Source organism: Ochotona curzoniae, unplaced genomic scaffold (assembly GCF_017591425.1).
Source record: "Ochotona curzoniae isolate NIBS_2020 unplaced genomic scaffold, NIBS_Ocur_1.0 contig_2599, whole genome shotgun sequence".
Classification (NCBI taxonomy): domain Eukaryota; kingdom Metazoa; phylum Chordata; class Mammalia; order Lagomorpha; family Ochotonidae; genus Ochotona; species Ochotona curzoniae.
The window spans coordinates 10,047,955-10,073,241 of NW_024465520.1; the positions used below are offsets into that span (position 1 = coordinate 10,047,955).

The following is a 25,287-nucleotide window of genomic DNA, read 5'->3' on the forward strand; positions in this document are numbered from 1 at the left end:
CGTGAAGGTCTCCCTATGAAGGTAGGCAGCGGAGTGAAAACTGCTGTTGGCTTCTGCCCCTTGCCGTGGAACCCCCATCAACCCTGGCATCCTGCAGACGGATTTGCAGAGGGTCCTGCAAAGGGGTGGGTGTCTGACATGCGCAGTGGGTTTAATGAATGCTTCTTAAGAGGCTTACAATTGCATGTGTTATTGAATCGCAACTCTCATACTTGATGTTCAGTATAAAACACTTGGAGAAATGGTGCTTATTGATCTGAATATTTTGCTCATTTAATCAAATAATCTATTTCATGTAATTATGGGTTTATGTAATAATGATTCTTTGTGCTGTATTTATTCAACCATGTGAAGAATTTCAGAACATTTTTAAAAAGATCGAAGAGTGTATCTTTCAGTACAGGTGCACTCATGTTTGGTAACTAAGCACTGACAGGCCCAGCACCCGCCTTCTCCAAGGTGTGGGTGCTGGGATGGAAGGACTGGCCGGAAAACTGCCGCACGACAGATTGTTAAAAAAATAAATAAAACCAACTTTATAACTTAACACACCAAATAGCAGGTTATGGTGTACTAAGTATCTTTTTGTAATTATAATTTGTTCATTTACGCTGCTGTTTCTTTTTTTTATACTGACTGGAAAATTCATTGGCAAATCCATGTCAAGCTCCATATTTTTAAATTATTTAAAACAAAGTTAAAAAACATCTGTAAAAGGTCAAAACACATTCAGAATTTTAGGGCAGAACTCATTCTTTTAAAAAATTTGTAACATCATAGTTATGAAAATAGCGATTAAGGCAAGCTATATATATATGTACATATATATATATATTTTATTAATTGCATTGCGTTATGTGACACAGTATTATAGGCACTGAGATTCCCTCCACCCCTCCCCGAACCCTCTCCCTATGGTGTATTTCTCCACCTTGCTGCGTTACCACAGTTCAAATTCAGTTGAGGTTCTTTCATTGGAAGTATTTACCAAGCATAAAGTCCAGCGTCTTATTATCCTAGTGGGATCAACGATTTCTTGGTGAGACCATCTCTGGTCTGAAGACCATCAACACGGACACCAAGGACTACATCCCAACCGCTAAGGAGACCACGGGGAAGAGGAGTGCCTTCAGAGGCTGAGAACTCTGAGGTCACCCACCCCCATCTGGAGCCTCCACAGGGGATGGAAGAAGTCCAAGCTGTATATTTCTAAATGGTGCAAAACATAAAATATCTAAGAATCTGCCGCTTTAAGGGAAAGTTGGGGACGGATATTTATTGACAAATGTTGATCAAAATGGTGCCCACACTCACCTGCACTCCCGCCGTAACACGCGAGCCCACCCAGAGGGGACGGGACACAGACGTGACAGGGGCAGACGTAACAGGGAAGGTAGCAGAAAATGTTAAAATTTATTTAGTTAGTTGAAAACTTACTGAGAGCGAGCGAGCTCTTCCATGCACTGGCTCACTCCCCAGATGGCCAAATGGCTGGAGATGGGCTGGTCTGACACCAAGAGCCTGGAGCTCCTTTCAGATGACCCGGCTAAGCACGTGGATGCAGGAGCTGAAGCTCCTGGACCATCTTCCGCTGCCTTCCCAGGCATGCCAGCAAGGAGCTGCATTAGAAGTGGAGCAGCACAGGGTCCAGGATGTGCCCAGGGAGTGCTAGGTCCCAGTAGGTGGCATTACCCATTACGCCACAATATCACCCCTTTATCATGTGTTATACAGTCATTAGAGACGTTGCATTTAACCAGAAGCTGGATTCATTCAGAATATTTTGATGGCACTTTTCCTATTTATGTGTTTATTACCTAGATTGTCATTTTGACGTAACTCATCCTTCAGAAGGGCAGCCTTAAACACCTCTGAAACTCTCGCCATAGTTTTCTGGGTATAACTTTGGCCTTCTGGAAGGTGCTCCTTGATTCTCAGCTGTCTCTGTCCTCTGTTTAGGAGCGAGCGAGCCCGCTGGATAACAGCCCTGGGACACAGCAGTGGGAAGCAGCCTGCTGACCGCACCTGTAAGTCCAGCCCGCTCTATCTAGAACACAGAGCCGCCCTGCCCCCTGCTGGATGCTGGGTTATTAACCAATTATACCGCCAGTTCCCTCAAGTCTGGCCCCTGCTCTGCAAATCAGGGGGTCTCCATTCAAATGCAAGGTGCAGTTTTAAGCATGCTGAATCAGCCCTGAGATTCCCTGATGTAAGTCAAGTACATCAATATACATGACACAGGTTATTGTGAAGATTCAGTTCAATAATACTTGTTGAAAACCTTGCTAAAACTTTGAGCTGTTTCAGTGGGTAACAGTTACAGATTTAAGTCTGGATCTAAACCAGTCAATTTGACCTAAATAAAATTAATTAACTATCCCTGTTGGTCTCTTTAAGCAATAAGATTAAGAAAATATATTGCATCCTTCAAGAGAACTAGGTACTAAGCAAGAGATGCTGATGCTGTGTTCTGGTGTACTGTGCTCTAGTAGCTAGCTCTTTTTGATAATTCTAGTTAAGAAGGCTGAGTCCAAGGAATTAGGGGCAGGAAAATGTGTTGTCCTGGAACACTCAGAAATCATGATGGTAACATGAACAGCAGATCCAGCATGTTTTGAAAGTTAGCTAAAATTAAGTTGTGTATGTTATGTTTACATTTTTAAAAAATGATCCAACTAAGCAGTCATGTCAGCGAGACCCTGAAGTTAGTCATTTTCTGTTGGGTGTCACCATTTTGGAGAGCTCTTAAATGTTCTCTAAACACTGTCTTCAAGTCCCACCTCTTATAAGATTTATTTATCTTTAGCTCTTCCATCCATTTGTTCACTCCCCAAGTGGCTACCGCAGCTGGCACTAAGCCTGTCTGTAGCCAGGAGCCAGGCGCTTCTTCCGAGTGCCCTGTGTAGGTGTAGGGTCCCAAGGCTTTGGCCCATCCATTGCTTTCCCAGGCCACACAAAGGGGGCTGGATGGGAAGTGGAGCTGCCAGGTCACAAACTGGCACCCATACGGGATGCTGGTATATTTGCAGGCGAAGGATTAGCCAATTGCGCTATCATGCCAGCCCGCGGAGCTCCTTTTGTAAGAAGTTCATGTGAAATAAAATTGAAAGATTTTGGTATAAGTTGAAATCCTGACGCTGAGAGCTTCTGCCTTTGGTCGTCTTGTGTGCTGTGCTTCTGGCCAGCTGTGGGAAGCACCTGAGACCAGCCAGAGAGCAGGAGGCAGTGCTGTGGTGTCATCAGATGGCTAGTTTTGCTGCATCACCCACTGCTCTGGCCTCGGTTTCCCCAGTGCTCAGAGGTGGTTTTCTGCTGCATTGCAACGTGGCCAGTCGACATTGGCACCAAGGGGGTCCAAGTGTCATCACAAACCTCCTGAATCTGAGCTTTTAGAGATCTTAGCCAAGTCGACCAATTCCTGAGAAAGCCTGCTTGATTCTTGAGAGGAATCCCAGTGGCTGCTGTGCACGCAGGCCCTCGGGCACAGGAATGTCGAGTGTGCTCAGCGTGCCCTCTTCTCCCCACAGCCCTGACCCAGGTTGAAATCATCAGGTCCTTTACTGCCAAGCAGCCGGACGAGCTCTCACTGCAGGTGGCAGACGTGGTCCTCATTTACCAGCGTGTCAGCGATGGTGAGTGGAGTGGCTCCTGGCCCTCGGCGTGCTGTGGCCTGCGCAGCCACACTCGGACACGAATGCCGCGTCCACGTCTGAGATTGCATGTGCTGCCTTCTGTCTCCAAGGTCAATTTTGTGTCTTCTCTGTTCTTATCCCTTTTCCTCCTCCAAGATGCCACTTGCTGTGCTGGGCTTCTCAGAGAGATCCCAGGCACTTGGACGCATTTGAAACTGCTGTCCCGACAGCCTCCTGGCATGCCTTTTTGTCACTCACTTGCACTTGAGTTTGTCTCTGTGTTTCTGTTTCGAATAAGAATGCAGCTGTAGGATTTGCTGCTGAGAGAGAACCATGAGTGTTTTCCTGCCTTCCCAGTCGCCTAGTAACCTACTGTCAGCTCCAAAGATTCTTCCTTTCTTTCAAAACCAGATCGTCTTTCCTCTGCCCTCACCTTCAGCAGCCCTATCACAGCTTGGTCCAAGCTCAGACACCCGCTCAGCCTTCTCTCCTCAGGGTCTCTGCTCATTTATTCCCCCGGGGTCTCTGTCCTCTGTCCCAGCTCTGACTTCTCACCCGCCATTTTCCACGGCACCCACACTGGCGAGGGTGGCTCTTGGATGCTTCTCGGAGCCTGGCCCCGGTAAGGACTGCCGAATGTCCCTGTGCTCCATGTGGACCCTGTTCTGCCTTGCAGGCTGGTACGAGGGGGAGCGACTTCGAGATGGAGAAAGAGGCTGGTTTCCGATGGAGTGTGCCAAGGAGATCACGTGCCAGGCTACCATTGACAAGAACGTGGAGAGAATGGGCCGCCTGCTGGGCCTGGAGACCAACGTGTAGCCTCTCACTGCCATGACCTCTTGTTTCTGCGAGATTTGCACGACATGTTGATGGGCTGTGTTGGTGTCATTGTTCATTTCATCACAATCTATTTAATGAAAAGGATGGAAACACTTGCCTTTAAGCTTGCCAGGTTGTTCTGCTCTCTTGGAAAAAACATACCGGATGCAGCCAATCATATAGCTCAGTTCTTACATAACCACCCCTTGCGAGCTGCTTAGTCACGTCAGGGAACAGGCTGTCTCAGCACCTGTCAGTGTCATCGTGTCCTGGCACAGAACTGTGCCCCGGGTGCTGTGCCCTGATCTGCGTCCTCCCATCACTGAAACGGCCCTGTCTACGCAGCTCCTCTATGTGATTCTCCCAGTATTAGCAACATGTTCTGTCTTTAAGGAATTTTCTACTTTGTAAATATTTCTCCTGGCTCTTAGTTTTTACATGTTAATTTCAAGAGGAGCTGGTAGCATTCAAAAGATGAACTGTCATCTTGTTCTAAACTTCTTCCCAGGAAAGGGAAATTGACACTTGAATTGCCGCCTTTTCCTCATGAAAAGGAAAGGTGGGAGCCTCACTTCAGCATTTTGCTAAGAATTCCATTTCACTCAATATTGGTATTAGATAAGCATAGCTTTTTAAACCTAAGCTACTTTACATCATATGGAATATAGATGGTTCCCATGTGTGAAGAGATCCCGAGTATAGGATAAGAATCTGCTTGTTAAAAATGTCCTCAAATAAGTAGGTAAGAAAAACACTGACTTGAGGCTGCTTTGCCTTGGAGAACACTTGGTTTTCCAGCTCCAGCTTCCAAACAGGGAGTTGGCTGGGACGCTCAGTAACAGCTGAAAAAGGGAAAATGGTGTCAGAAAGCCATCGCGGTAGCTACTTCGTGAGAGTCTGGTCTGTTTGCACTGATGTCCCTGCTTGCTGGACTCAAGGTCTCCTCTCACGGTGAGCTTCTACAGAAGATTTCTTTTTTCCCTCTGCTAGTGCAAGGAGAGAGAAGTCATGAGAGCGTAGACGATGGAGAGGGGGTAACTGACCTTCCTGGCAGCTAGCACGTGGACGCAATCGGAGCGCTCAGATCTCTGTGACGTGTCCCAGCCTCTGGGTGACAGCCATGTAGCATGAGTAGTGACAGAAGCCCGGTGTCGGGGCACCAGGATCTTGTCACCTTTGAAACGCTGGCTTTTACCCGTGCACAATTGTGGCTGTAGAAGACATTCCAGGCCCCAAGTTTCTTGTGGTCGGAAGAAGTTATGTCAGTGACCTCGTAGTCCTAAACCAGTAACAAGAGACAGCTTGAGACTGACAGCACAAGGCTGCCTCCTCTTCAGTGACGTCACCAACTTTCTAGAGGATGGGCTGCAAGTTGTAAAGTTGTAATTTAATGTCTTTTTTTTTTTTTTTTAAGAAAGAAGCTGAATTCGTTGCTTGCAGGGGGATCATTTTGTATCGTTTTTGCTAATACGCAGCTGAAGCTAAAAAGCAACCGTATGAATCCTGTGAATTAACTTATAAGTAGAAATGTTAAGCGATTTAGAAAGATACGCATCTTATAAAATCAAAGCCTTATTTAGCAAGTAGCTTACACGTTCTTAAAGCGCTGTAATACAGCTGGGATTTAACACATGCACAGTGTTTCAACTGAGAATGGTTTTTAACAGGATACAGTGTTTTTTTCAAACCTAGTCCAGTCTCTTTGAATACCTATTCTGAACTGTACAGGGACCTTGCTTGGGAAGAAAACGATGTTCATTTTTGTCCCAATAAATTGTACACTTTTGGAAATATATGTGAATTTATAAAGATTTTGTATATATTTGTCCTGCTGTGCTGGTGTGTTTATTTACTGTAGACTTTCAGGTAAGTACACACTTGATTTACCTCTATGGCCAATCGGACTTGTGTTCCAAAGGCGTTTGTGCCTAATATCGAGGGGAATGATGCTTCCCCTTTGGTTACAGGTGGCTGTCGCCTGGCCTAGACTAGTCTGTTTTAAGAGATGGGCTGTGCTGTTTCTTAACTCCAGTAGCCATGAACCTGCAAACTGGCTCCTCTTCACTAATTTGGCCACCCAGGATCTGCTTGTAAAATTTCACCTCTCGATGGAAGGCGAAGAATGATGTCTATATTAGTTTTCCTTGCTGCATGACACATTACTCCAAGCTTCATGGCTTACCACTCACTGTTGTGTCGCAGTTCCACAGTGAGAGGCACAGGATAGAATGCGTGTATTTGCAGCCTTGCATCTCACAGGGCTGAACCGGAAGTGTCGGCAAGGTCCTCTCCCATCTGAAGCCTGGTGTCTTCGTTCCTGGTACTGGGAGGACTCTCTTGCTTGGCGGCCGTCCCTGTGGCCTTCTGAGGTTCCTCTGCTTGCTGGTCAGCCAGGCTGCTCACAGCTTCCAGGGAGCATTGTATTCCTTGCGGTGAGACTGCTTCGTCTTCAAGACAGCAGTGGCGCCTCCTCACACGAGGAATCTCCATGTCTCGCTCAGGCACTGAGGGCAAGAGCTGGGGTTGCATTAGAGAAGGTGAGCCTGCACTTGGGACACGTGCACCCTCGATCAGAATGTCCTGGTTGCAGTCCTCACTGCTTCGGCTCAGCAAGCTGCTAATGCGCATGCTGGGAGGCAGCAGCTGAGGACCCAGGTGCGTCGGTTCCAGCCAGCCACATGGGAGATGACTGAGTCCCAGGCTTAGCTTCACCTCGGCCCAGCCTCGAGCTGTTGCAGACATTTAAGGAATGAACCAGCAAGGCGGAAGAGGCCTCAGCATATTTATAGCTGAGCAGAAGTAAAAACATCTCTGGAAGGTATTGGCAGCATCAGTGACTTACAAAGGCAAATTACCAAGGTCCATCAAACACTTGAAATAGAGATTTTGATACTCCCCTCCCCCCCAAAAAAAGAAAAAAAGCCACACACACCCACAAGATGCTAGATACTAAAATTGGCAGATAAAGATGGTAAAATAATTATAATTGTTTTGCTCATGGAGATAAAGACCGACTTTTATGTGTAATACATAACAACTATAAAAAGTGACAATGAAGACAAAGGAAATCTCAACCAGAAATGAAACCCAGGTCCAGTAGGGTGGTGGTGTAACAAGCGCATCTGCCTGCACCACCGGCGTCCCATATGGGCACTGGTTCGAGTCCCAGCTGCTCCAGTTCTGATCCAGCTCTGTGTTTATGACTTGAGAAGACAGCAGAAGATGGTCCAAGTCCTTGGGCCCCTGCACCCATGTCAGACACCTCCGGGATGCAACTCCTGGATGCCAGCTGCTGATTAGTCAGCCATTGCGGACATTGGGGAATGAACCAGTGGGTGGAAAATTCTTTCTCTGTTCTCTAAAATCATCAAGTAAAATAAATCCCTTTAAGAAAAATACAACACTATTTAACACTGAACGAGGTAGCGGTAGGAGAGTTTGGGATCGTCAACAGGCTAGCAGCCGTGGTGGAAAGCAGGACTCACAGGGTCTCAAGGGAGAGGACAGGGAAGCAACACCAGGAAAGCAGCAGTTTCTTTATAACCCGACTCTGAGCGCTCACAGGACTTTCTCCGAAAGGGGGTGGCGGTGGGCTGAGGCAGCCCCCTTGAGCGGAGGACAGTTCCTGTGGAAGCTGCTGGGCGAAGCTTGTCATCTAGTGGCACATCAAAGAGTGTGCAGAAAACGGCATTCACTCCGCAGAGCGATATTACTGTTTGATGAGATTTGGTGTCTAAAATGAAAGCTATGACCAAAACCCCACAGGCTGCCCACCTGTTTGGATAAAGGTTTTATTTAGTCAAGTTGTGATAATTCTAAATACATTCTAACTCTTCTTTTGGAAAAAAAAATGTTTTTATTGCAAAGTCAGATTTACAGAGAGAATGACAAAGAAAAAGGTCTTCTGTCTGCTGGTTCTCTTCCCAAATGGACACAACCTTTGGAGCTGAGCCTATCCGACCGAAGCCAGGAGCCAGGAGCCGCTTCTGGGTCTCCCACATGGGTGCAGGGTCTTAAGGCATTGGGCCATCTTCTACTGCTTTCCCAGGCCACAGAGCTGGATGGGAAGTGGAGCAGCTGCCCATTTTCAGTGCCCATATGAAATGCTGGCACTTGCAAGGGAAGATTTGCCTCTTGAGCCAGTGTGCCTGGCTCTCAAATTCTCCTAATAACGTGGCCTCAAAATAAGTGCAGCAAAGTTGGTAGAAACTCAAGAAATAAATCCAAAATCATAGCATGAAACCTATTTGTGTCTTTTCTAGAAAAAGGAATCAACACATATATAGCATATTTTGATAACTAGTACTTTTATGTAATGGACATTTGTAGGACAGCAACAAGTTCAACATATGTGTTCTTCTCAAGCACATTAAAAACAGTTGGGCCCGGTGCCATAGCCTAGTGACTAAATCCTCACCTTGTATGTGCCAGCATTCCATATGGGTGCTGGTTTGTTACCTGGCTGCTCCACTTCCCATCCAGCTCCCTGCTTGTGGCCTGGAAAAGCAGTGGAGGATGGCCCAAAGCTGTGGGACCCTGCACCCACATAGTAGACCCAGAAGAAGCTCCTGGTTCCTGGCTTCAGATTGACTCAGTTCTGGCTGTTGTGGTTACCTGGGGAGTGAAACAGCAGATAGAAGATCTTTCTCTCTGTCTCTCCCTGCCTCTGTAAATCTGACTTTCCAACTTAAAAAAAAAAAAAAAAAATGACAGTTGATTTTCCTGGGTCACAATTCATGTTTCAACATATCTTATAAGGCTGGAGTAAGGGTGACTTCTTTGATTAGACTGTAAACAGACTAAAACTCAAATTTAAGAAACACATTTATCTTGGTACTCGAGCCTACAAATAAAATGCAAGAGTACAGTCCCTAGAAGATTGCACAGGATAATATCTAGGTGACCCCGAGATTGGGCATGATTTTCTAGACACTAAAGCACAATTCAAGAAAAAAGCAACTGATAAAGCTGGGCCACAGACTCTGTGTTACATTGGCCATAATGCCACACAACAGAACATTTCTGCTTGTGTTCATATAGCTACGAAGCATTCCCGGACACAGAACGCAAGCCAACAAGTGCACAGCAGCAGGCAGCTCGAGCAGCGCTTAGACAGCTCAAGTACGTGTACATACATAGTTTTTCACATATCATTACATTTAACGAGTATATATACAAACACAAACATGTACTACCAAACTTACGTGTCAATCAAGTAGAATTAAAGGACAGTAGAAAATCAGAGAAAGAAAAGGAAAGAAACTTTACACATGAATGAAATGAAAAACAGAGTATCAGGGACCTCGTGCCAGTGGCCAGCCAGCCAGGCACGCGCTGGGCACTACTAGTGCAGCAACTCAGGAACGGAGCCTGCAACCTCCCACGCACCCACTGTCGTGAGCGACCCGTGGTGCACAGCGGGAGAGGACCGGCCCCACTGGTGGGCAGCTACCACGGGCCCCCTGATAGCTCGTATCAGGCCAGCCTTTCTTCACTGGATGTTTTGCAACAGATTTTCAAGTCACCAAAGATCGCCTTCATAACCAAAGTTTACCACCAAAGTATAAACAGTAATGGAAGTATGTGTGCGTGTGTCCTGAGGTCCCGACAGTCACTACGTCCAAGTGAATCAACGTTTGATTGTACAGTATGTCCCTTACTATGTAATCTACTCCAAGTGATTCTTCTAGAGCCAGGTACTGCACAGCTATGCAAGTCAAAGAAAATCATGAGAGACATGCAAAGGATGGACTCAAAGACATGTAATGTCAAATGAAAATTGTTTTCGTATGAGAGCATTATAAAATTTAGGTAAACTGAGGAGTAAATTGAGCACTGTCCACTGTGCCATGAAATACTTTTGAGTTTTACATCATAAATGTGCTGCTGCAGCAAGACAAAAAACTCCCCCAGATGCCCAAAACTGTGATGAGAGGGGCAGCTGTCCTGTTCTAGTATGCACACTGCCACCAGTTCGAGTCCCAGCTGCTCCACTTCCGATCCGGTTCCCTGCTTATGGCTTGAGAAAGCAAAGACAGACCCAGTGCTTTCAGAACCCACGTGACAGACCTGCACAAAGAGCCTCGCTCCAGGCCTCCAGCTGCCCCATTCCAGTCCTTGCAGTGAACCAGTGGAAAGAAGATTCTCTCTCTCTCTTTCCTTCTCTTTCTGTAGCTCTGTCTTTCCAATAAAGATAAATAAATCTATAAAAACAAAGACTGCTGTGAGAGCATTAACATTTTGTAGGTTCAGACCAAGAGGTTTGCCATGGTATTTAAGGTACTTGCAGTTACAAGATCTTCAATGAAGCTGAAAAGCAACCAAGCACTCTTTTTTTCTGAAACAATGTTTTTACAAGAGAAATACTATGTATGCAGTCATTTTTACAAATCCATATTCACATGTCATTGCTAACATATTAGCTGTGCAGATTAAATCTGTTTTGTTTGCATGAATGCCAAGTTATTACTTTTTTCCAAAGATTTAAAAAAAGCTGATAAAAGAATTCACTGTCCCCCTTTCTTAGAATGTTCTGGAGAAGGACCACACATTTCTCAAGCCTGATGTGATCTCGATGTGATTCTCAGCATACTGATTATAAAGGAATGCTTGCTTTGACCTTACTGTAGGCTTTTCCATATAAATAAAGCAATTTTTCTATGGAAGAGAAAATCAATGAAACAAAGTTTTTAACTGAAAAACATAAATACAATTAATAACTTCCAAGAATGACAAAAAGAGGGAAGGTTACTGATATCAAGAATTGACAGGACATCACTGTAAGTAGGCATCAAAAGGGCAATAAAGGAATATTACAAAAAGACAAAGCAACTCAGACAAGAGGGATACGCTAATTGAAAATCAAAATGACCAAAACGCTGAATTATCTGTAGCTACTAAATACATTTAACTTATTCCAAGAATGTAAGGATCAAGTAATACATGCAAAACAAATAAAGCGATCTGCTGTTAGTCTAGTGAAAGAATGTATCTTATCAATAAATATAAAACAATATACGAAGAAGTCAGCATACTTGGAGATCAGCAACCTTGATCTAAAAGTATCTCTTATGTTTAGCTGTATACCATCAGCCATCATGGGTGTAAATTCTTCAAAAGGACATATGAATGGTCTTCAAACAGTTCTTGGAAAATGTTTATCATGAAAAAAACTCATGCATGAATTTCAAGATATTTTGCACCCAAACTGAGACTAACTCATTATGTCAGTACAGTCTGAGACATTAAAACAGGCATCAGTTTTAAAAGAGCCACCATCAGAGCATCATGAATGCTGATGAAATGAGAACAAAAACGATCGGACAGCTCTCCCAGCCAAGCTGACGGCGAGTATCTGCTCAAGTGGAGACTCTGCGGAGGACCATGTCAGCCAATGGACACTGGAAGGAAACAGCTGGAAAAACTTTTGAGTCCTCTCGCACCATAATGCTTATATGCTTGCCGCTCTCATCAAACAAGGAAGATCTGGCCAAAGATCTGATGGGAAATCATTAGGCTTTCACTTCCTTCTGCCTTGATTTCTAATCCTCAACACTATTTAAAGGGTGTCCATTGTATATCAGTTAATAATGTATTGGTGACTTCATTGAGATGTTCAAACTGTCAGAACCCTCAATCCATTTGGGATAGATGAAAAATGGTTCCTCCAACAGTGTGGAAGATTAAAAAATGACAGTCACTTCCAAAATGGAAGTTTCTTAAAGACCGCACCATATATGAAACATCCTACTGTGATCTTAATTATATTTAATTCAGAGAAGTGAGAACATATAAACAAACACGTGTAGCAATATATTCAGAGCAGTTTTATTCACAATAGCAGAAACAAACAAAACCTCTGACAATAACCCAGATGTCCAAATAGTGGACAAACAAACCAAATGTCTACCTAGGACGCAGTACTAAGAGACAACAGGCAGACCCAGCTGTTACTGCTGCAACAGCCGAGTACCTCACCAGCGTGACGCTGAGCCAGAGGCTGCGCACGGAGCTCCCTGACTGCAGTGCCTGGTTCTGCTGCCCGTCACTGGCTGCGGGGAATGGAAGCAGAGACAAGGGACAGACTGCCAACGGGGAGGAGCCGGCACGTCAGCTGGGGGAAGGGCCCGTGCAAGGTCGCAGCGGTAACATTCACACACTTCCTACATCTGACAGAACCCACCATCTACATGGTTAAAGTCACCAAATGTAAAAAAATGGTAAGGTGTAAAAAAGACTGAAAATATATCAAAATGCAATATAAAAAGTTATTTTATAATGTATGACTATATAACATGATCACACTCACATAAAATAAACTCAAAACTAATGATAGGAGGGAATTTGCCACTCCTTACTCTGGGGAAAGGAGCACTAAAATTGTTTTCTAAAGCTTTTCTGTACCTCGAAGGATGGAAAATGCCATAAGGGAGAATAATTTGTAATAACCGGCCTTGATTTTATCTATGGCTTTTGCCCAACTATTGAATGGGGAAGGTGTCACAGTTTGCAAAGACAGTGTTCAAAGATCAAGGACTTTTTTCTTTAGTTTCTTTCTGGAATTTTTTTTTTAATTGGAAAGTCAGCTACACAGAGACGAGGAGAGACAGAGAGGAGGAGAGAAAAGGCAGATCTGTTCACTGACTCATTCCTCAGGCAGCTGCAACAGCTGGAGCTGAGCCAATCCGAAGCCAGGAGCCTCTACTGGGTCACCCATGCGGGTACAGGGTCCCAAGGCTTTGGGCCATCCTCCACTGCTCTGCAAGGCCACAAGCAGGGAGCTGGATGGGAACCAGGGCCAGCAGGATTAGAACCAGCATCCATATGGGACCTCAGTGCGTGCAAGGCAAGGATTTGAGCTGCAAGGATACTGTGCCGGGCCCTCTGGCATTTTTCTCAAGAGTTAATCTGTATTTCTCATAATAGTAATGAGATAAATATATTTTCCTCCTTAATGTCTTGTTCTTTAAAAAAACATTGAAGAAATAGTTTATGGATTTGGACATCCATTTTTCACTGAATAATGCCGTATTTTATGAACAATAACCAGAACATAAATAGCATCTTTGATTAAAGATTTCTATCTTGATCCCTGGTAGTACAGAAACCATAATTTGGATTAACTGTTTCAATTAAACTAACTAATGGCTGTGAATACTTCACCTTTTTATTCTGGAATACTTTTGCCACTCATGTGGGATTTAAAAATTGGTTTGTGCATATTAATTCAACAAATACATCTTTTTCACAGAATCCTTAAATCTTTTCTCCCAAGACTATTTGGCCAACCTCGTCAATTCAAAATGGGAAAAACACGTGCAGACATAATCATTTAACAGAGCAAACGGCAGCGGCAGTAACTTGATCTTAAGGGCAAAGCCAGTATGCCCCAATACCTTGACTGAATCAGTGTAAGAACGCAGTCAGAGGCAGACAGCCTCGGGGAGCTTAGTCAAATGAAGGCCACACAAATGAAGCGCACACACACCGTTGTCGCGGGACACAACGATGGCTGACTGCATTCTCAGAAGTGGAGGAGACAGAAGCACTGGTGTTACGAGATCATCACAGCATTCCGCACGTTCCGCTCATTACACAACACTTTACTCCTTTGGTTTCCTTGCCATTTACTGGAAGACAGAGTACAATGTTCATCTTCAGGGTGCAGCAAAATGCTTTCCAATGCTTTGTTTGTGCACTAAGTCCAGTAGTACCATTGCCATGTTTTAAAAAAAATCAGTCGTAATGGTCAAAACTGTCATATTGCAAAACAAATGGCATAAAGGACTCAGCAAACAATATTCAATGATGGACACTATGTTTCAATAAACACACTACCAAATTCAAAATATCCCGCTAAAGTAGCATACAAACGAAGGCTGTATTTGCTCTGTCAGAGAAAGCTGATAAATACGGCAGCTCTGTAATTTTAGTCGCAGCTCCTCGGCATTACCGAGGACTCTGGAAAGTTCCACTCTTCCAATCTGAGTAGCAGGCTGCGTGGCCCCTCATCATTGCAGGCTGGCTGCAGCGATTCCTAACGGCAGATTCAGAAATGATAAGGTTCCAGCAAGGAGCGGAGCTTCGTCCCGAGTCAGTTGGTGAGGGACACCTCCCACCACACCCCTGGACACGACAGGCCCCAGCACTCATGTTGCACCTCTTCCAAGGCGATTAACATCACACCCTGGGGCTGCACGGGTGGGGACATGAAAAACCAAGCAGAAGGAGGGACAAAATGGGCTACTGGGCAGTAAGCAATAGTGCCATCAGCCGACTGGGCAGAGAATGCACACAGTACCCACTGCCACACTAGTCTTCACCGGCTAATAAAGCAGCAGTGAAAAAGAAACAAAATGGGTGCTAGAAACAGTCACTCCCCTTGACCCCACATTAAGGACAAATAGTGAGTAAGGTACAATGCATACTATGATGTGCCAAGCTCTAGGCTAATGATTCTCAGGCATTAACATACTGAACCCTCATATTTTGCAACTGTATTTTATAGATTAAAGAAGTACAGACAGAGTAAATGAACTTGCCCGAGGCATGTGGCCAAAGGTGGCGGCACCTGGAGTTTTGGAAGTCGGGCATCTCGCTCAGCAGCCTCGTTATGCTGCACAGAGGTAAATATATTATCTTCAAAAAATTAAAAACATTAAAGTGATAGAGATGTAGAAACCAAGTCAAGAAGTTGGCTGATTTATACATTGTCCATTTTATTAAATATTGGGGTTTATTACAACAAATCAATTTACTTCTGGTTTTGGTCTCACTTAAAAATGAAGTTGCATTCAAATTCTTACTTGACACCACTTTTTTGTTACCTATTCTATTTCATTGGCTTTATACTCATTAATTATGGCATATCAATTTTATATAACAGAACAAAGGAATTTATGAAGTACAATACGCCTATATAAGAACACTCAAAATTTTGGCCATAACTCCCAAAAGTTGCATTGTCAGAGAACATCCTGGCTGAATGGTGTATTTATAGTAGCTACAGATAACGCCACTAAGTCATGCACAGTACGTCTTTACAAGTACTCAAGGTTTTTCTACCTTATACACACAAAAATCAAATGTGTCCCCCAGTTTGCCATTTAGCCAAAAATCAAATTATGATGGAAGAGTGGATGTGAAACAGGCTGTCAGAGTACCAGCAAAGGGCTGTCAGCTGCAGTAGCCATCCTGGCACCGAGGCGGAAGGTTCCTGGGCACCGCCTTCTCCTGTGTCTTTATCAAGTCCGTGATGGCTGACAGCACGGCACAGTCTCTGGACTTCGTGTCCTTCCAGTCCACAGGGTGAGGACTTTCGATCTTCTCTTGCAGAAGGATATCTAGTTCCTTTCTTAATTCCTAAAGTTGGAAAAATTACACATGTTCAGCAGATACACTGTAAAATGTAAGGAATAAAGTGACTTGCACAAGGAGGTTCAAAAACCACTACAACACAAGTTGACACCTTGTTTAGCCTGGGTATTTAGGCTGTTCGGGGTGTCACCGACTCCAAAGTCACGGGTGGGTGTTTGGGGCCGTTCAAGACATTGCTTAGCAAACCCACACTCCAGGTCAGAGAGCCTGGTGAGTTCTGGCTTGTGTGCCTCTGATCCAGACTCCTGACCACGGGAACTGTGGAAGGCAGCAGGCACAGCTCTGTGACCCAGTCCCTCGGACAGGCTGGGAAGATTGCACTGGGCACAGTGCTGCCCTGGCTGGTCAGCCATTCTGGAAGGAGAACCTTATCTTCACTTACCTTTTGAATAAAGTGAAAATAAACAGTGCCAACATCTTAAAGAAAAAAAAAAAAAAAAGCTTGCAACATTCATCACCTTAACAAGATGGGCAATTCTTGCTGGAGACTGAAAGACAATCCACTCGTCCACAGCAATCGTTTCCTGGTCGTTATCCTTCTGGATGGAAATATCGCCTCCAAAAAACAAGAGGCAGTACGGAGAAACTTCCGTGCAGTCATACAAGTATATCTGCAAGGACAGATAAGCCATTCCTCACTCACTCATGGAATCCTCAGGGGTTTTACATCTTAATGTAAACTGCAACACAATTCCTCGAACAATATATTTTCCAAGTAACAAAAGCAAGACACTAATGTAAACAAAATTATTTTTATCTTTATATGTAGTGTTTCCAAAATTACCTGAGTTTTCTGCAGAGAAAAATATAAACAGAATCGTATTTCACAATCTGTAAAATTCCAATAAGTTATAAAGACAGGCCAATAAAACCCTTTATACAGAAGAAACTATACATCAAAGAATGCCAGTATTTCTTAAAAGCAGGTTCTGAAGAAAAGTATGCAAATAAAATGAAATGACTGCCGAATGAACTAAAATAGAAATGTTTCTTAAGACAGAGCCACATACTAAAAATGTACCCATTTTTTAAGAAAAAAAAATTTTTCCCTCTATTTCAAGATAGAGGGAAGAATAAAACACAGCTATAAAAACATCAAAAGCCTGACGTCCAGACCCAGCTGGTCGCACTGTCCACTTACACTGCTTGTTCTCATCTTCAGGTGGTAGATGAGCCAGTTGTACTGGAAGTCTGTCTGCTCCACATTGACAGACTTAGGGTGAAGAGCAACCAAGCCGTCTGTTTTCGTGTACACTTTCACCCTTAACAGCAAAAGTCAAAATACAATTCATTAAATTTGTTATAAGTCTTCTAGAGGAACTGATTCATTTGTTTTCTCCAAAATTAAAAGCACTTATTCAAAACTTAAGTCCAAATCTAGAAAAACCTCACAAATGAGTCCATTTTTATTAATGCCAGTTAAATAGAAATGTTGCGAAATCGCACAATTAAATCTTATTACAGGTTATGTACATTAGAAAAGACAACAGAATATTCCTTTATTACATGCCAGTATATTTATTTAATTGCAGGATAAAGAACCAAAGAAATATTGGAAATGATCAAGTGATTTTATTCTACCAGATTTTATTATACCAAACATTTGCTTTGGCAATCATGAGACTGATTTTAAAAAATCCTAATTTTCAGACAGGGTAGGTACTCACATGCATATAAATCAAGAACTGTGTTTAAAAGTAACTTTGGGTAAGGAGAGAGGATAAGATGGCTGATCGGGGAAGGCAGCTGTAGCTGAATGTGTGCAGAGCTCTGACATAGGATAGGGTGGAGCAGACAGGTGGGAAGGGAAAACTGCCAGGTGAGGTGAGCGACACTCCCTGGAGTCCACTGGAGGGAGGCAGGTGCCATGCAGAAAAGGAAAAACTGCTGAAAACTTCCAAGGTTGTGGCCGGTAGCCCAGGAGAGTGGGCGCGGGCAGGCTACAGGAAGGTACTCCAAGCCTTAGACAAAAGCCTGTGAATTTCAAACCAGTACAGAGGGAAAAGGCGGAGCAGGGAGACTCCCAGCAGCAGCCTCCCCAAAAACAGGAAGAGGCAAAAAACCCAGAGCACAAAACACTGGTGGAGGAAGTTAAGCATGAGCAGAAACCCACAGGTGTCCTATCAAATGCCCCCTGACCAAGGAGGGCATGCCATAGGCGACGGAGCATTTGGGGAGTGAACCATCAGAGCGAGAGCACTGTGCTTCCCAACACCAGATGGGGTCTGTGCCTTGGGCCCCCCGACAGGCACCTGGAACACTGGAGAGGGAGTCAAAGGATCCCTGGGGGGCAGAGTCTGGATTGGGACCAACTGCAGCCATGCCAGTGTGAGCTGCAGGGAAACCAGACGAATTTGGAGTGCAGATCTGCAGCTGTCAGTGTGCTCTGTCCACTGCTCACCTGACCTGTGGCTGGCCTGATCCACCACTCGCCTAATTCACCAAAGAAGTAATGTCAGAGATGAAGCCCCCTCAAGCAGGCACACAGCAGGTTCCCTGGACCTCAACAGCCTCCCTGACCCCAGACACCTAAAAAAAAAATCTCCAGCAGAACACAGAAGCAAGGCCTACAGGGGCACGCAATTACCAACGGGAACAATAAAGCCCGCAGATCTGAAAGGCCATGAGGAAGGGCAGTGGAAACAGGAAGCAACATCAATGAGGAAGCCAATGCTTCCCTCCAAAAACGAACAAAGGATTCCGTCAGTCTTAGAGCCGCAGGATGAAGATACTGAGGATCTCCCACACAGGGAACAAAAAATATTCATAAAACTCCAGAGACAATGACAAACGATGGCAGGAATTCAAGGAAATTAAAGACTATCTCACCACAGAGACAGAATCTATAAAACAGGTCCAAACTGAAATACAATGAGCTGAAGAACACAACAGAAAGCCTCAACAACAGAATGGATGCTGCAGAAGAAACAACATCAGAATTGGAAGATAACCCATTTGAGAACACTACTAATTAGACACATGGAAGAGGATCTGAATAAAGCCAAGGCATCTATCAAAGAAATGAATGACACTGAAAAATCGAGTATTAGAATAATAGGAATTCCCAAAGGTGTGGAAAGAGGCAGGATCGCAGGAAGTATTCAATGAAATTTTAAAAGAGAATTTCCCAAACATTGGGAACTTAAGAGGAAGCTAAACCCAGAAAGGCAAAGAACCCCAAACAAACTTGATCAGAAAAGACCCTCACCCAGACACATAACTGACAAGCTCCCCTCAACTTAACATAAAAAAAACAAATATTTAATCAAGCATACAAAAAGCATCAGATAACAAATAATGGAAAACCAATCAGAATCACTTCCAACTTTTCAGTAGAGACCCACCAAGCAAGTAGAGAATGAAAAAATGTTTTCTGATCCTAAAAGAGAAAAATTCTCAATCCAGGATAACATATACACCAAAGTTCTCATTTGTGTTTGAAAATGAAATAAAAATGTCTCCACAGGAGAGGATAGAGGAATATGCCGACACTAAGCCAGCTCAGAAACGTGAAGTCAGAAAGAGAGGAAATTAATCATACTCAACTATGGCAAAAGGGAAGATTTTCCCATTAAAGCCTACAAAAGAAACCAAAGTTGGGCCTAGTGGTTAATGTCCTCTTGCATGCATCAGGATCCCATATGGGCACTGGTTATAATCGCCGTAGCCCTGCTTCCCATCCAGCTCCCTGCTTGTGTCCTGGGAAGCAGCTGAGCACGGCCCAAAGCCTTGCGACTTTGCACCTGCGTGGGAGATTCGGAAGAGGCTTCTGGCACCTGGCTTTGGATTGGTGAGCTCTGGCCGTTGAAGCTACTTGGGGAGTGAATCAACATACATTAAGATCTTTCTGTCTCTTCTCTCTGTATAGCTGATGTTCCAATAAAAAATAAATCTTTAAAAAATAAAGAAACCAAAGTTAAACATAGACCCCAACACACACGCGCGCGCGCGCACACACACACACACACACACACACACACACACCAGGACTAATTTGCAACCTATCAATATTAACTCTGAACACATATGGCCTAAATTCATCAATCAAAAAACATAGATTAACAGAATGGATCAAAAAGCAGGACATATCTATCTGTTGCATACAAGAGACACATCTAATCAACAAAGATATACGGAAGCTGAGAGTGAAAGGATGGAAAATACTTTGTGGCAATGGAAAAGAAAGACCCAGAGTAGCCATTCTACTATCATATGATATAGATTTAACAGTGAAAAACACTGAAAGAGATACAGGAACGTAATGATAAAGGAAACCGCCCATCAATAACATAACAATGATAAATATATACACACCAAAAACAGGAGCACCTAGCTACATGAAACAATTAGCGGACTAAAGGGGAGAGACAGATGCCAACAGTTTCCCTGTTTTTGCAGTTGTTGATGTGCACTGCACTGTGGTTCCACTTAACTCCAGCGAGAACAACCCATATACACAAAACTACCAACAACTTCTGCTGGCAAGGATAGGGGGAAAAGGAACCTACCCCACTGCTGGTGGGACTGCAGGCTGGTACAGCCAGTAAGAACCAGGAAGCCCTCTCCTGGGACTTATCCAAGGGTGCGACACATGAGAAAGCAACATGTACCCCTGCTATTCACTGCAGCACAATCAACAACTGCAAAAACAGGGAAACAACATAGATGCTCATTTAAAGAAGAATAGATAAAGAAACTGTGGTAATCTACTCAGCTATTAAAAAGAATGAAATTCTATCATTGGCATCCAAATGGGCCCAACTGGGGACCATTACGCTACGGGAAATGAGCCAATCCCCAAAAGACAGATATCATAAGTTTGCTCTAACACAACTTCCATTGAAAATACAAAACAGAAAATAAAAGAGAATCAACACACATATGTAACCTTACAAACAAAATACGTGATGGAGACGAGAGTACCAGGAAGCAAGGAAAACCAACAGAATGCATCTTTATAAGGAAAGGAGGGAGACTCCCAATAAAACTTCTAAGTATACCTAGACAACAAAAATTTACAACTCTTTTTTAAAAAAGATTTATTTATTTTTATTGGAAAGTCAGATATACAGAGAGGAGGAGAGACAGAGAAGATGATCTTCCGTCCAATGGTTCACTCCTCAAGTGGCCCCAACGGCCAGAGCTATGCCAATCTGAAGCCAGGAGCTTCCTCCCGGTCTCCCACATGGGTGCGGGGTCCCACAGCTTTGGGCCATCCTTGTTTGCTTTCCCAGGACACAAGCAAGAAGCTGGATGGGAAGCAGGAACTCCAGGATTAGAACTGGTGCCCATATGGGATCCTGGTGCATGCAAGGCGAGGACGTTAGCAGTTAGGTTCTCATGCTGGGCCCCAAAATTACAACCCTTACCACTGCATATGCCAACAAGAGCAGCAAACAAGAGCAAAAACTTGGAACCATTTGGCATCTCTAATTTTAGGTGGTTGTTCTAATGTGATGCTCATTGTTAGTATGGCTGAGGGGTTGTTCTGCCCATCTTCTTAGGGAATAGCTCTTTCTTGTTTCAATTTGCAGGTTTTTTCGTTTCAAATCCAATTATTTTTACTGTGAATTTTGCTTGGTTTTGCACTTCCTATCCATTTGTCTTTTTCAGTAAGTCCTTGTGGTGCATGAACAGAACAGCTGTAAGAGACATCTTGACCGACTGCAAGCACCTGAGGATATAAATGTCTCTTTCAACACTGTTTTTCTACATCTCACGGGCACCGCTATTCTTGTGTTTACTGTCATTTCTGCAGTGCCAGAGGTCAGGTAGTAGCCTCAAATTTCACAAGAAGGCTTTTCATTTTCTTTTCACGTCAGTGACGTCATTTTGGAGCACATTGTTTAACTTCATGTTGTGTCAATTTTCTGTTTCGCCCTGTTGTGAATGTGCTTTCTGGCTCTGTGATTAAGGGGATGTATAATACTGTAGTGCAGCAGAGGCTGACATGGCCGGACGTGGAGACACAGCACAGAATGTCTCTCTGCATCCTGACCAAAGATGGACTCCCAGTGAAACAGCTCAATCTAGCCTGACAGTAGGATGCTGGACTCTCTGACACTGTCCATGCCTACAGTGTCAGGAAACACTGGAATAGTGGAATGATGCACTTATGACTGTTCATGAAAGACCACCCAGTGTAATAATAGAGGGGAAATCAGTAGTGGGGAACCCCAGAGCCTATGGAACTGCATCATTAAAAAAAAAGTAACTTTCTGGGTCTGGCACGATGGTGTAGTGGTTAAGGTCCTCGCCTTGCACGCTCTGGATACCATATGGGCACTGGTTCTAATCCCGGTGGCCCCGCTTCCCATCCAGCTCCCTGCCTGTGGCCTGGGAAAGCAGTCAAGGATGGCCCAAAGCTTTGGGACCCTGCACCTGCGCGGGAGACCTGGAAGAGGCTCCTGGCTTCGGATTGGCTCAGCTCCAGCCGTTGCAGCCGCTTGGGGAGTGATGGAAGATCTTCCTCTCTGACTCTCCTCTCTGTATATCCGCCTTTCCAATAAAAATAAATCTTTAAAAAAAAAGTAACTTTTGATAGAACTTATTTAAAACAATCTATTTAAAACACTATAATAGTCTTACATTTACTTAAGCACCTCAATTTCAAAGGGAATATATGAAATTAATGTTCTTTGACAAAGTTCTAATTTAGTCTCTCAGTTCCTAAAGTTTCTTTAATAATCACATAAAATTTATCTCAATTTTTAATCTTTAATACTACTAATCAGGGTGATGGCTTAAATAGTGACGTTTATCAACATCAGATGACAGTATAAAAGCTAACATATGAATCTTATTTGTCTTCAGGAGTATCCTTTTTGGGTGTGGCACCATGGCAGAGCAGGCAAAACCACCACCTGCCATGCAGGTTTCCATATGGCCATCAGTTTGCACTCCAGCTGCTCCACTTCAGTCAGCTCCATGCTAATGGCATGCTGAAGCCCAAGTGCTTGGATCTCGGCCACACACGTGGGAGACCCAGGAGCTCTTGGCTTTGGTCTCACCCGGATGCAGCTATTACAGCCACCTGGGAAGTGAGTCAAAGATCTCTTTTTCCCCTCCTCCATCTCTTATTCTGATTTTCAAATTAATTCAGTCTTTAAAAAGAAGAACATTTACTGAAGTTGAAGTAATTTTTTGCCACTCTGTAACCCACCAACCACATCACCCTGCGATCCTGTACACTAGCACAGCTGTGCTGGCAGGTTTCTAGAGCACCAGAGTCAACGTGCTTGAAGCTTTGTGGGCCCGTTCCAATAATAAATCACAAAAACATGCTTTTTAAAGCCCATAGGTCAAAATCTGCTGATCTGAAGTCTAAACTGAAACAGTACCAATCCAAATAGAAATTTTTCTTTTTTTTTTTTCCCACAAAGCTGTCCCAATCGGCAGCTGACAAAAGGGTTTGCCAACCTTAATGCTACTGTTAAAGTGGTAAATCCCTGGAGGTCGGAGTGGCGCTGGGCTGGGTATCACAGGCTGTTTAAAAGCAATCCCGGCCTAGATGACAACAACGGTCCCTCAGGACAATCACAAACATGTCAGGGTTCTGTTCTTTGGGGAACACAATTCCATCAGCTGTGCGCCATTGCTCGCCAACACAGTTGGCACATGGGCGTATCCCTGCAGTCCACAGTTGCTTCAAATTTATAATTATACCAAGCAATATCAATTCAAAGAATTCACATTACCAAACAATGGCCCTCATATGCCCAATGAATGAAATGGCAACAGGATATTACACAATGTTAATTTCCCACTGCTGCATGTTTGTAATAGAGTTGTTAAAAGCAGATGGAGTTACGTCCCGAGGACATCTTCCTCCGACAGTATCGATGTCCTGGCCAGCGCCGCTAGGAAAGCCTTCAAAAGCGTGGAAGTAATGAATACACCCCCAGAACTTCATCACTTTCAGCTATTCTGAGTCTTCACTAGGAATGACCTCACTGAAGAAAAAGAAACGATGCCTCCTCGTTACTGCTACTGCTGGGCAATCTGTATTTCGTTCTTGATCAAAATAGCGAAATGACAATTTTATTCAAACAGGCACTCTCAAAATTCCCCAGTTTCTAAGATAAGAAAAATATTCAAACCAAAAGCCATCCTTAAGGAATTTCTCTCTGAGCACTGATTTTTAATAGTAGATGGCCAGCTTTTCTAATATTTACACTGGTGTCACATTTTATAAGCATTCACTATAAACAATGAGTGATCAGAGAGGTAACCATAGGAATATGAGGGAAAGAATCGCTAAGTTAAATTATGAGCAAAAGTAAAGAACAGTACAGCCCCAAAAATATAAGCTCGGATAAAATCTTAGATAATTTTGAACGTTTAAGAGAACTATAATACTTGCAATAATTTTACAATTATTTTCAACACTTACATTTTTCTTTTTTTACCCAAATTTAGTCGAATTTTAGCAACTTTAGGGTACAGGCCAGCACAGATGACAGCTTTGATTATCTTCTCATTGTCTATGGGGGATGGGAGGCAGGGAAAAAAATAATGAGACATCTGACAACAGCAGCAAGCTAGCACTTGTCTGTGCAGGTAAACCGATTTCTCCTTACCTGAATTGATGTTAGCCTTTGGATCTTTCGGACTTCTGCTGTCTACGAACCCAGCGCCCAGCAGATGCTCAGCAAACTGTCCCTTCATGTTGTGCAGCATCTAGGGAGCGACAGTAAGAACAGCTGTCACACTGAGGCTGGACAGCACGCGACCACGCATGCAGCCACAAGCTTCCCTTCTTCAGAACATTCTTGCAAAAACATACAAGACAGGTTGAGACACCCCAAAACAACCGTTCATACTAGTACTACATTTTATGAAAAACCACTGCGTTTTATTGGAACGCACCCACAATACTCATCTCCCTATTTTCCAAGGCTGTTCAGCAATGCCAAGCGAAAGGACTCTAACACAGCATACAGCAACATTAAACCTAAAGCATTTTCTTTTTTTTTCTTCAGAAAATGTGTAGTGTCAAGACAAATGTAGTGTAGCCAAAGACTAATGCAGATTCTTTTTCCTTAAATGTTTAAAATGACATATAAAATGCACTTATTTTTAGGCTTCTAGCATTTTTGATACATTGTATAATGTTCAAATCAGGATAAATCCACTTGCTATTCTCAAGTATTTATCACTCCCTTCTCTACACTGAAAACATTTAAGTGGAACATAATACACACTGACCTTATTTGTGGCAATTCTACTGTGAACAAAGTAAAAGAACTTCTTCATTCTAACTTTGAAACCACCAACATTCTCTCTTCATCTCTCTCAGATTTACTTCACTCAACCTCTGCTAACCACAACCCTCTCAATTTCTATGAGATCAACTTTAATACAATTAGAATTCATCTCTACCACATAACAAAAACCAACCATGAAAAACAACCAACAATCCAATTTCTATTCCCCCAAATTAACTGTTAACTTACTGACA

At 43.6% G+C, this 25,287-nt stretch overlaps 2 protein-coding genes across 3 annotated transcripts in view; one reads left to right on the plus strand and one right to left on the minus strand.

The window, feature by feature from the left end:
• ARHGEF26 (Rho guanine nucleotide exchange factor 26) overlaps nt 1-4,526 on the plus strand; it is a 110,943-nt gene extending 106,417 nt beyond the window's left edge. The window contains exons 12-14 of the mRNA XM_040974927.1: nt 1,960-2,027; nt 3,528-3,632; nt 4,309-4,526. Of these exons, the coding sequence (XP_040830861.1) occupies nt 1,960-2,027; nt 3,528-3,632; nt 4,309-4,451 (316 nt within the window). The 3' untranslated portion in view covers nt 4,452-4,526. The remainder of the gene's footprint in view (nt 1-1,959; nt 2,028-3,527; nt 3,633-4,308) is intronic.
• A 10,640-nt stretch (nt 4,527-15,166) lies between these two features.
• DHX36 (DEAH-box helicase 36) overlaps nt 15,167-25,287 on the minus strand; it is a 36,270-nt gene continuing 26,149 nt past the window's right edge. For both annotated transcript variants that reach the window (XM_040974833.1, XM_040974832.1), the window contains exons 21-25: nt 24,407-24,506; nt 24,220-24,310; nt 16,969-17,089; nt 16,286-16,438; nt 15,167-15,812 (exon numbers count right to left, since the gene is read on the minus strand). In XM_040974833.1, coding sequence (XP_040830767.1) covers nt 15,627-15,812; nt 16,286-16,438; nt 16,969-17,089; nt 24,220-24,310; nt 24,407-24,506 — 651 coding nt within the window. In that variant the 3' untranslated portion in view covers nt 15,167-15,626. The remainder of the gene's footprint in view (nt 15,813-16,285; nt 16,439-16,968; nt 17,090-24,219; nt 24,311-24,406; nt 24,507-25,287) is intronic.